The following is a 13,192-nucleotide window of genomic DNA, read 5'->3' on the forward strand; positions in this document are numbered from 1 at the left end:
CTATTAAATAAGATATATTCAGAGAAGTTTAGCTTCTATCCCTTCTCCTCTATCCTATTCCCTTCCTCCCCATAGGTAACATTTTTTTTTAAAAATTAAGTTTTCCTTTCCATTATTTTTAAAATTTAAGCAAACATGTATATATATTATTACTGCCACCCTCCCTTTTTTTAATAAAAGGTAACATACTATATACACTTGTCTCTCCTTAGTTTTATTCATTTCACCATATATTTAAAAATAATCCACAATTGCATATAGAGCACTTCATTGTGTTATTGTACCATAAATTTATTCAACCAGTCCTCTACTGAGGAATTTTGGGGTCATTTCCAGTATTTTATTATAAATAGTGCTGAAGAGAATAGCCGTGCACATTCCTTTTATATTTTTACTGTATCTTTAGGATGCAGCCCTAGAAATGGGATTGCAGGTCAACATGTGTATGTGTCTAATTCTCCTAAACTACTCTTTTTACTTCCGAAGTACATACAAATGAAGGAACATACTGATATAGCTGGTCAAGGTCACCAGTCACCCTCACGGCTGGGATTTAAACTTGGACGTAAGACTCCAGACTCTCTAGGTCAGGGGAAGAGTTAATTCCAAGGTGAGAAAGGAAAAGGAAGAACTTTGCATTGGGACACCACATTCAATGAATCACATATTCGCAACGTTCCAGCTCCCAGGACACCAGTTCTTCCTTATCAGAACCTCTAGTCCTCTCACTTCTCATACTTTTTTCTTATCGCCTCTTCTCCTCTTTCTCACAAATAAAACGCTACCCCCACCGCTAGTCTGGGCTCGCGCAGGTCTCTGCGCATGCTCAGCCACTACGCAGCGATTGGAGCCCCTGAAGAGGTAGGACCAGAGTGACATCATATCGGCGCGCCGCTGCCAGGCGTCCTCGCAAGGTCGCTTTGCCCAGAGGAAGCGCGCATAAGTAACAAGACCCTGGTTCGGGGGCGCGCCGTCCCTTTCCGCCTGGGTACCAGCGGCGACATGACGGGGTACACGCCAGACGAGAAGCTGCGGCTGCAGCAGCTTCGAGAACTGAGAAGGCGATGGCTGAAGGACCAGGAGCTGAGCCCCCGGGAGCCTTTGCTGCCTCCGCAGAGGATGTGGCCTATGGAGAGTTTCTGGAATAAATTTCTGCAACACCAGACCCCCTGGAAGAACATGGTGAGTGACAGGCCTTCCCCGCCCCCATACACACAACCCACCACGACCTGGGACGCCTACTCCTTGTAGCCAAACCAAGGGCTGACATACATCGCCTTGGTGTGCGGGCTGACACCGCCCGCAAGTCCTGGTGGTTCCCCGACGGAGAAGCAGGTTCAACCGAGACTTAGGTTCAGCGGGGATGCTGCCTTGTCTTAATAGTGCTGGGCAGGGAGCTAGGAGTCCAGGAGTATGTACGGCTTTGGAAGAGTCATGCCCCTTTGCTGTCAAATATAACGAGAGGGAAGCGAATCTGTTTAGGTTTTACAGGACGCTGCACGTTTGGTTCTCTTTTGACTAGAAATCTTCCCTGAGAATGATAGCCAAGGATTCACTGGTTAAAATTCTATGATTTTAGTATTTGAGAACATTTGTCTGATTTTTTTTAAGGTTGAGGTTAAGAGACCAACTAACACTACATCCAACTACCAGAAGGCACCATGAGCCTCTAGCTGGTAGTGCAGCCTCCAGGCGATCACCACAAAAGACAGGTCCTGTTGGTGTGCTCGATGAGTCATATTCATGAACCACCTTCCTAAACTACCACCATCTACTTTTAACACACTTTTTCGTTAAAAAATGCCATTCCTGGACTTGGCAGAAAATCACTCCTTCAAGAGCTGTCTTTATTTTCAGGGTCTCTGGGACATTTTCTTGAGGCCTTAATTAGATCACATCAATATGGGTGATGAACAGTACGAGTTGCTTTCAATTAGCTATGACCTTGGCTGATAATGGTAATACTACTAATAAGTAACACTTGGGTGCTTACTGTATGTGTGGCACTTTGCTGAGGGTTTTACATGTTACTTTAATTCTTTACTCCTATAAGGTAGCAAACTATTCCTAATTCTCATTGAAATGAGTGGAAACTGAGGCCTACAAAAATTCAGTGATTTATCTATGGTCACAGAGCTAGGGATCGAAGGAGTTTACATTGAAATCCATGCGTACCTACGTTTTTACTGTGCTCCAACATCTGGTGCAAATTTTTCCAAGAAGGTGGTATGAGATATTTATGGTGGTAAAATTAAACTCTAATTTAACCCTTCTCCCGCCCTTTGTATCCTTGACATTACTTGTTGATTCTGGCAGCCACTGGTTGAAAGTAGACATCCTACCCATCAGCTAGTGATATAAATAATCATTTGTTAAATCTGTCTTTCCTTACTTTGAGTTAATTTTTACTTCTATAATCATATCTATTATAACACTTAGAATCCTTTCCCTGAAAGGGTAGGTGTGTTTCAGTCAAATTGGCTGCACAGGGAAGTTCCATTTTTTAGTTCTCTTTTGCCTTTCTCTTTTGAAGTAGTGTGAAGGCATCTCAAAGTGAGCTTGGAACACCCCTATCCCAGTATGTAAAACACTCTTTTTCCAGCATCGGTGTGCCCAGGTTTTCTGCCTTACACCTAGAATGATACAAGTGGTGGTGATTGTATCTGAAATTGATAAATTAGGGAGATGACTACCTGAAAAATTCTATAGGTTTGATTACTCTGGTTAAATCAGTAAAAATTCTTCCATTATTTATGCCATGTTTTATCTTGAACAAAAATATAAGGATATTTTTAGAAATACGTTTTAAAAGAAATATCTATTAATGTCTTACTATAGTTTTGCAAAATGCTACTTGTCTTAAGGGTCATTTGCCCTCAACACTATGATAGGCCCTATAAAAATATTTGAATGGGTCAGGTTAGCTACAGACTATCAAGAATTATGTAGCATTTAGAGATTTTAATGTAATCATGACATTATTTTATCATTGAGGCTTTTTTTCTGCCACAAATGTAAAAGATGAGGTATGTTTATTTTGTGTATTGTTTTTCCCCCCCCAGATCTATAAGACATACCGACACACTATCTTTGCTTTCACTCATGTACTTATACCTGCCTGGATTATTCATTATTATCTCAAGTATCATGTGAATGTAAGTATGTTTTAAATATGTGTTTTTCAGAATTTATTTTCAGTATTGTACAAAACTATTTCTTATGTGGGTATGCCCTACCTTGCTTTAGTTAGTGGAAATAATCCGCCACTTATAACTAATTTTGAACTACTTTGAATCCTTTTAGGTAAAAGGTTTGATGAAACTTAAATAATGTATGGTTTTTTCAAAAAGGAAATCTTTATATATTAGTTGCTTACAACTTGAAATGCACTCCTCATTGAAACAGTACTTAAATGATCAGAATGTGGTTGACATAATAATATTAGTGTAAACTCAGGGTCATGAGTAAGAAGAGAGAAGAGAATTTCTGCTTCTTTTTTTGATCTGGTATAAGATAAAATTCAAGATGAACAAAGGTTATCTTTGTCATCATCCCATTTCCCTTTTCTTCATTTTATATGCTTTTTCACAGCTTTTTTCTTAAGAATCCAGGATGTTCAAAGGCTTGAACTTTTTCACTGAAAGATCTTCCATGTGGTGATTGAACTGAGCCAATTGCCATCTTTTAAAGGCTAAGGATAGCCTGGTTTAGGGTACAGGCTCCCCATCAGGGTTAGGAAGGAGTGCATTTTGGGGAGTGGCATGGAAGGGAGAGCAGTGGTGGCTGCCTAGCATGGAGTATTGTAACCCAAACAGAGTAGGAGGGCATTCTTGTACCCACTGAGGAGTGTTAGAGCCTGAATGGGTTGCTAGGTGGGTGGGGAGTGGGGGAGTTAGTATACCTGTTTGAAGAGTAACCAGCAACAACCTGGTGTATGTAGGATATTGAAACCTAAGCAAGGGGACGAGGACATCTGGAACCGTGTTTCCCTGAAAATAAGACCTAGCTGGACAATCAGCTCCAATGCATCTTTTGGAACAAAAATTAATATAAGACCCGGTCTTATTTTACTATAACACCAGGTCTTTCTAATATAATATAATATAATGTAGTGTAGTGTAGTGTAGTGTAGTGTAGTGTAGTATAGTATAATATAATATAGTATAATATAATATAATATAGTATATAATACAGTATAGTATAATATACAGTATAGTATAATATAACATAATATAATATAATACTGGTTCTTATATTAATTTTTGCTCCAAAAGATGCATTAGAGCTGGTTGTCTGGCTAGGTCTTATTTTCGGGGAAACACAGAAGGGTGGTTTGGGGCAACGATGGAGATGGCAATACAGAATAAGACGTTAGAACCTGAATAAGTTAACGAGGTTATTTATACTGGAGTGTTGTGGTGACAGGAGATTGGTTGTTTACAGGAAGATTGATCAGATAAGTGCATATATTGATGATAATGGGACCCAGGATTCTCATAGTTGGAAAAGTTCTGTCTGTTACATGTGGGAGAAAACCTTGTGTTACAGGAATGGAATTGGAAGTATTGGTGTGAACTCATGTTTTTTAATGGTGTATTGATATAGAAATAAATATAGATGTAAATGTGGATATTTCCTAGCTCTGTCCACTGACAGCATCTGGAGGCAGTGCTACCTTGTGGTAATTAGTACATCTAGCAGCCTGGTCTTATTTTCTAAATAAAATTCTCCATGGACAGGATCCAGAGCTCTTTGGAGAAATGGCCCATTCCAGGGCTGGGGCAAGGAAAATACAAGATGAGCTTGTTGTGACAGAAAGTAAGGAATTATTTAAAGAATGATGGGGATACATCAAAAGGACATAGAAAGGACTGCCATTGGGACAATTTGAGCATCAAAATAAATAATGATAGTAGAAGATGATAGATGACTGAATAAATAAAATGTAAATCTATGAGTCCATGCTCATATAAATAATTCAGTGAATTAATAAATGGGTAAAAGAGAAAGCTCTTTTGTATTATACAATAGATTGCTACATAATAAATGGACAAGGAATAATATTAGGTTGGTGCAAAAGTAATTGCGGTTCAACAGGTTGAAATAGTAATTGCAGAAACCACAATTACTTTTGCACCAACCTAATAGAAAAGTAATTATTTGAGAATCATAATAGTAATATTTTATTTAGCCAAGGAACATCAAAAGATGCTAAGATTAATTCCAAAATACATATCTTCAACATACTTATTTGTTACAAAGGGAAAAAAGGTAATTTTGTGGTACAGAAACCTGGCAAGCACCAGCTTAATCAAGAAATTTAAATTAACATTCCCAATAATGGGACACACTGAAATTGCATACTACTTGATAAGATGCAATAAAAAGAAAACAGCATCAAATTTGAGATTTTCCTGCCAAAAATGCATAATCTGAATCTAATCATGAGGAAACAAGACAAATCCAAACTGAGGGAGTTTTCTGCATAATAATTGGCTTGTTATCTTCAAAAGTGTCAAGATCATGAAAGTTAAAGATTAAAGATTCCATGTTGAAGAAAACTAAAGAGGTATGTCAACTAAATGCAGTTCTTGATTAATAGGCTTAATCTGCTTGGTCAAAAGAACAAAGAGGGTATTGGCAGTCAGAATTTTAAAGAGCATATACAATGGAGAACAAGTCACGTAAGAGGGGATTTTCTGAGAATTTTAAACAAATTATGGAAGCAATTGGTAAAATTTGAATGGATTCTTTAGGTAGAAGTTAGGAATGTATCAATGTTAATTTCATGATTTTGATGGCTATATATTGATTATTTTATGAATATCATCCTTATTTGTAGGCAATACATCCTAAAGTAATAAGCCAGTCAGCAATTTATTATGAAGTGATTCAGTAAAAACAATAAATTATTTTTACAATTCTTACAACTTTCTATAAGTTTAAAATTGTTTCAAGATAAAAACGAAAATTAAGGACTGCCTAACAAATTACGGATAATCCAGTTGAGGTTTGCTTTCTGTTAGCCTGTTGAAAAGAGAATGAAACAAACTGGGGTTCTCAGAAAATTCCATCTAATATGTATTGTTCTCTGTTGATTATGTGGTCTCTTTAAAATCTGATCGCTGACATCATCTTTGTTCTCTTCACTAAGACGATTACATCCCTTGATCTACAACTATGGAACGGGTAGTATGTCCTCTTCCTTTATTGCTATAGAAAAATATATAAGACACCTTTTAAAGAAGAAATAGCTCAAGTTAAGTTAGGGGGGAAACCAAAGTTCAGAGTCATTTATGGCTCTAAAATTTCTAGCCTCGGAAGTTATAAGTAGGGTTTTGAAAAGGCAGGCTTTCTGGTCATGGGGAGGAAGTAAATGTGTTTAGGAGTGTATGTCCCCGCATCAATTTCTGGGGGTGTCCAAATGGACATGGCCTGTCTCATGTGTTAGAAATATGAGATTAGTAGAGGCTAGTAGGAATTTGAGTTGGAGTTTAGTGTTTTCATTATATATATATACACCAACCAACAGAAAATCTTTCTGCAGCCATTAAAAGGGGCTAACAATTTATATGTCTAAGGGTCAGTTTAGTTTATATTTCTATTGCCTTTGGGCTTAAAAAAGGTTTCATATTTATGTTTACCTGCAAATCCACAGGCCACTTTATAGGTCTGATTTTTTCACTATCTTAACATGCAAGATCCTAGAAAAGAAAATACTACTTTCTGTCAGTTTTTTAACATCCAAGAGTGGTTTTCATGTGCAGAAAGAACTGTTCAGTTATCTGGGATATAAATTAATATTCAGTGTGTTAGTTTCAAATTTAAAAACTTTTTTTCTAATTCTTTAAATCCATTTTTAAAAAATTCTGTTAAAACTACTTACACATCTAGTAAAATACGAAGTCTCCTTTCTTTGTTCTTATTATTTTTGGATTAATTCAAGTTGAACTCTCCTAAAACAATTCCACGTATAAACATAATCAAATTCTCTTAAGTACTTTAAACTGCATTTATAAATTTTACATAATTTTATTTTTAAGTATTTTATAGGGCAAATTAATGATCCCAAGAAGCAAAATCTTTTTAAACTTAAAATCACAAGTCTAAATCAATTATGCACTTTAACTAGAATCCTGAAACTAATATTTTAAAACCTCTAATAGCCAGATTATCTTAAATATTATAAATACTCTAAGAGAATATATGGATTGTCCCAGTGATTTCAGAACTTATTAAATTTGACATTCACCTGTTTATACTCTGGGTTTAATTTACTTTCTCATCCATATTTAACTAAATTTTTCTAGAATTTAAAAGACATTTACAAGAGAAGCAAATTTAACAAGCTGCAGTTACTGGGTCGACAATTCATGACATTAATATGGTTACTTATCTGAGGGACTCATACTTCCAGGTGATTTTTCCTGAGCCAAACATGGACATCTTTAGTTAAAGGTTTTGTGTCAATAGAGGTCCCAAGGCCTCTCTCTTCTTACCTTATTTACTCTCTTGATTTGAGTAGGACTGCATCAATAACCTTTGGAGCCCGTTTACTTCAGCTAACTCCTTTACTGCCTACTTGAATTTTACAATTCTCTGTGATGACATTTCAATGTCTTCTTGCCTCTAGCCACAGTTCTTAGAGACATTTTAATGTCTTCACACTGTATTATATAAAATGTTTTTACGCACATTTTAATGTGCTCACACTGTGTTCTGCATTTCTCACCTGCTTTTGGCTCCAATTTCTCCAAGTTTTACATCCTGCCAGTAATCTTCTAGATTTTTTGGTTTGGGATTTCCTGCAGATGTATGTTCTTAATAAGTATATTTATTTAACAAATATTTATTAAGTTCCTCCTTTGTGCAAGGCACTGTTCTAAACACTGGGATACAGCAGTGAACAAGTCAGATTGAATCCCTGCCCTCATATTTATTCTAGTCTTGGAGACTGGCAATAAATAAACAAAGAGGTATATATAATGGAGGTGATAAGTCTATAGAAGAAAAACTAAGCAGGGTAAAAGACAAGAGAATGACAGGGGCTGCTATTTTAATTAGGCCTCTCTGGGGAAGTGCTATTTGAAGAGAAACGTTAATGAGAGGGGATATGGATCAAGCAGATATCTAGAAGAGCATTTCAGGTAGAGGAATCAAGTATAAGAGCCCTGACGCTCAAGCAGGCCCAACTGATTGGACTAATAGCAAAGGAGCCACCGTATTCCCAGTGTCTTAAAACATCTCTGTTTTTTCTGTAGTATGGAGGAGAGAGGTAGGCACTCAGAGAGATTATGCAAGGTCTTAGAGATCACAGCAAGGACTTTGGCTTTTTCCCTAAGAAATAAGAAACTGTGAGAAGAGGAGTGATACATCTTAAAGAATCACTCTACTCTGCCTACAGAATAGATTGTAGGAGGGCATGAGTGGGAGCCTGGAAACTAGTAGGTGAAAAATGATAGAGATTTAGAAAAAGGGTAGTACCCTGTTTCCCCGAAAATAAGACCTAGCTGGACCATCAGCTCTAATGCGTCTTTTGGAGCAAAAATTAATATAAGATGTGGTATTATATTATATTATATAGACCTGGTCTTATAGTAAAATAAGACTGGGTCTTATGTTAATTTTTGCTCCAAAAGACGCATTAGAGCTGATGGTCCGGCTAGGTCTTATTTTCGGGGAAACGGTAGTAGTACTAGAGGTAGTGAGAAGCAGATTCAGGATAATAAACTCAAGGTAGAACCAACAGGATCTGCTTAGCAGTCCAAGTTTTTGACCTTAATTGGAAGAATGAAAGAATCATGTGCTGAGATAGGGGACAGTTAGGGGTTGGGGGAAGTTAAGTAATTGACGTGGTTAACTTTAAGATGCCAGTTTGATAGCCAATTAGCGATCTTGAGTAAATAGTTGGATGTGAGTCTGGAGTTTGGTGCAAGTTTGTGACTTAAGTCAACCATTTGAGATATGATCTATTATATTTTAGGAGAAACTCTAAAACCATAATTAACAGAACATTACTTTCATTGCAGACAAAACCATATGCCATTGTTGAAAGGAAGCCCAAAATATTCCCAGTAAGTCTTAAAATGTCTCTGGTTTTTCTTTTGTTCATTGTTTTTCTCTCTCCTTTCCCTCTCCAAGTGATCATTAGACTAAAATGTTCCTTCTCCCTGTCAGTTTAAGTGCCTGTTTTGCATATTCTTGTTTTTTTGTTTTTTTTTTAAAAGAGGAAATTGTGTGAGGTAGCAGTTACAGTTGAAAATGGGAGGTGGACACGTTTCTTTTCAAGCTAGCTGTAAAACTCGTATCACCTTTGTATCCATGTAGGGTTAAGGACTTAGGGCACTAACCTGAGTGTCTAGACACCTGAGCACAGTAATAGCAAGTGAATTCCTCTGTTATTATTTCCAAACTATCATTTCTCAGGGCAGTTGGACCTTAACCTATCCATCTGTGAATTTAAAATCTGCTGATGTGTGCTTAAATTTTATAAGATGAATATGTAAGTTATCGTAATTTAAAATGTCTTTTCAGCATTAGAAGATTACACAGTAGTCAGTTTTATTGGTTGTTTGTGAGGTTATTTAACATAGTAAAATACATGTTATGTTCTTGTCTATTTCTGGTCAGATAACGAACTATCAGTCTCTAAGTTCTGTGATTTTAAAAAACAAAACTCAGTGTTGATTCTTGCTTCAATCAAATGACAGTCACAGTGATCCATCATCTATTGGAACAGAAGTGAATTTTAGGGAGAACCACCAAAATTGGCTAACCTTTCCAGTTGGAACTCCGCTTTAGGAAATAGTAGGGGATTTCGTCTATATTTTATTGTGTAAAATTGATATATCGGGGCCTAGATACTGTATTTCCCCGAAAATAAGACCTAGCCGGACAATCAGCTCTAATGCGTCTTTTGGAGCAAAAATTAATGTAAGACCTGGTCTTATTTTACTATAAGACCAGATCTTATATAATAATATAATATAATATAATATACTGGGTCTTATATTAATTTTTGCTCCAAAAGACGCATTAGAGCTGATTGTCCGGCTAGGTCTTAATTTCAGAGAAACATGGTAGTCTCAGAATAGGAAATTATCTTACTGGTTTCACCAGTTGGGCAATTTATTCTTCCATTTATATATTTTTTTATTATTTATTTGGTCATTATTATTCAAATGAAAAGAAAGGGGGCTGTCATTAGAAGACCACATAGTGATTCCATGGCATTTCTCCTACTTTCGTATTTTTGCCATTGTGGTTTTCCCATTTCTATGCCTTTGACCCCTTTGAGAAGCTTCCCATTTGATGACCTGAAGAAAGCTCATTTGTACACATATTATTAGGTTGGTGCAAAAGTAATTGCAGTTTAAAAGGTTAAAAATAATTGTGAAAACACAATTACTTTTGCACCAACCTAATAGAATAGGATGGGCAGTAACAAACATACTCCCAAATTTCAGTGGCTTAATAATACAAAGGGCTATTTCTTATTGATATCACAGACTAACGTAGATCAGGCGATCTTCCTCAATCTGATAATTATGCCACCTGGACTAGGAGGCTTCCAAGAGCATGTTAAGAGAAAAGAGGTCTGGACATCTCGGGATGCTTTTAAGGTCTAATCTTAGAAGTAGTTTATATCACTTCTCTTAAATCCTGTTGGCCAGAACTCATTCTCGTCCCAAATAGCTATGTGGTTGTTGTTTTTTCCCCCAGCCTCTCATGCCTGGAATTTCTGCCACAGTCCATCCTTCTAGTCACCAAATATCTCTTTGCTTCCTTCTCCCCTCACATACTCCTATAACACAGTTCCTTCCTTAGGAAGAAATCCCAAATCCTATTCCATCACTGCATCCAGTCCCAAATCCAAGATCTCTAGATGATGCACAGTAGTGTCTGTCATGTTTAGATGTGACTTCTCTTGAGATTTGAGAACCAGTGAATTAATAAGGCAAGTTAATTGTATCTCTTGTCGTTGTCCCCCCATCCCATCCATTTCTCAGTGGTGGAATTAGGACAGCAGTGCAGTCACTGGTTCTTGGCAATTCTGAAATCTGTGGTCAAATATTGTGGACTCCTAACTCCTTATGTGTAGAAAGTGACTTGAATGGGCATTGATTGTTTTCTGGAAGTAACACCTTTGTTCATTGTTCTTCCTGGCCCCTGGCTCTGGCCAAGGAGTTCTTTCTTTTCCATTACCTAGACCACATGGAAAATGGGTACTGGGAGGCATGCCCTTCTTAGGGTTGTACAGCCTTTTAAATCTGCCTCCTGCTCACAGGAGGTTGAGTGCCAGAGGTTGTTTTAAGCTCATTCATAAGCCTTTGTTGTCTATATATTTGGTTTCTTTGACCATCTACTTCCCACAACATTTGGCAGGCAGAAAAAAGAAAATACTTGGTAGGAGTCTGTTTGCTTCTAGTCAGTCCCACATGCATCTGTGCTTTCTATACATAGTTACCAAGTTCTCTCCTTTGTCCTCATGCAACTGCCTCTCTCAACTCAGTGGCAGCTATGTGGAGGCCATCTGAAATAGACTGATTCAAAGGCTACCTTCACTTCAATCTGATTTTTGTCATAGGGCTGCGTCCCTCTGTTTACCGAGTTTTATTGGGTTTCTCAAGAATTTCTTCAGTGTTAACCCTTACTGTTTAGAGATTCAGAAGCAACTTGATTTTCCAATCCTGCAAGGTCCTGAATTTTTTATTCTCTCCATTTTTATTTTTCCTCTCAAATCAGCCACTTCTGGCCTGAGCTCATGTTTCCTAAAGTATATTCCCAAGGCAGCTAGTAGTAGTCAAACACATATTATAACGTTTTCCCAGCTACCTCTCCTAGAACCTCAAGTTCATTAGACTCTGTTTCCAAGTTATTACTGCCTTTTATTTCCATCTTTCAGCCTCCAGTGCCAGTCCTTGCCTCCAGACTAAACCAGTGCTATGTGTTTCAATTTTTATTACAGCAGCATTAGTACCACTTCAGGGTACTATTTTCTGTTAGGGTAATGCTAGCTGTGGTAATAAATTATTCCCAAAATATATAATGGCTCAAACATAATAAACATGTATTTCTTTATCAGCTAATAGTCCTGAGCAGTACCAGGTCGGAAAATGGCAGGGGTGGTGATGAGGGAATAATTCTACTGTACCCAGTCATTCATGGACTGTCAGACTGACAGAATCTGCTGTCTTACACAAAGCTGAAACTAAAGCTAAGGTTTTTGCTTCAAGTTATACAGCTTGTCAGTGGAGGTTCCAGGATTGTCATCACTTGGTTCTGGCTCCAAAGTCCATGTCTTTTCTACCACACACTGTATCTAGGTCTGAAAAGACACCTGAACCAGCTACCTAGGCAAAGTTTGCATATCCTGTACCAAATGGTAAATTGATGGTTGCCTAACACATTTAGTTACTGTGAATACATTACCTCCTTATGTTGAGCTGAAGATGTTCCCCTGTAACTTACTTCTAGGGCTTCTCCTATTTCTTGGGACAATGCAAAATAAACATCATCCCTTTATCATTTTGTGAAGACCACTTGCCTGTCCTTTCTGTTCATTTTGAGTGAAACTTCCCGTTCTTTCACTTACACCTTAAGATTTTGAATACTGGTTGCTTATATTTAGACAGCTTCTACTTTGCCTAAGTCCCTTTTATAGTATGAAGGCCAAAGCTGAACTAGATTTTTGGTGTGAGGTCTGACCAAGTAGATGCACCTCTGCAGACAAGATTTTTGTACTAAAGCATGTTTGTTTTCCTAGGGTGATACAATTCTGGAGACTGGAGAAGTAATTCCACCAATGAAAGCATTTCCTGATCAACATCACTGAAGATTACTTTAAAATTTCAAAGGCATATAAGCCCAAGTTTTGTTGCTACATTACCATATTTACTGAATATATTTTCTGAAAAAGTAACTTTATAATAAAGTTTACTCTCAGATATGTGTTGTCTTATTTCTTCCTAAACACTATACAACTTGAAACTGAATTATTTAACAATAAATAAAAACTGGATGTGCTAAAAAATGATATGAACAACCACCTACTTTTTCTGGTCATTCTTGACTTGGAAAACAGGATATAGAAAAATAGTCACATTTTTTTTTTTTTTACATAGTACTTAATCTATTCTGGTGTGTAGGTATGCAACAGAATGAAATGTTGCAATAAATATAAGAATAGAAA

At 37.0% G+C, this 13,192-nt stretch overlaps 1 protein-coding gene across 1 annotated transcript; it reads left to right on the plus strand.

Annotated features, from left to right (window-relative positions):
• Positions 1 to 875: 875 nt before the first annotated feature.
• On the plus strand, positions 876 to 12,947 carry NDUFB6 (NADH:ubiquinone oxidoreductase subunit B6). Its single transcript, XM_019734082.3, has 4 exons — positions 876 to 1,182; positions 3,063 to 3,155; positions 9,030 to 9,074; positions 12,767 to 12,947. Exons 1-4 carry the CDS (start codon positions 1,003 to 1,005, stop codon positions 12,833 to 12,835), a joined length of 387 nt encoding a protein of 128 aa, XP_019589641.2. The 5' UTR covers positions 876 to 1,002; the 3' UTR covers positions 12,836 to 12,947.
• Positions 12,948 to 13,192: the final 245 nt, after the last annotated feature.

This window comes from Rhinolophus sinicus, chromosome 16 (genome assembly GCF_057876585.1).
Source record: "Rhinolophus sinicus isolate RSI-liver-muscle chromosome 16, RSI-T2T, whole genome shotgun sequence".
Classification (NCBI taxonomy): domain Eukaryota; kingdom Metazoa; phylum Chordata; class Mammalia; order Chiroptera; family Rhinolophidae; genus Rhinolophus; species Rhinolophus sinicus.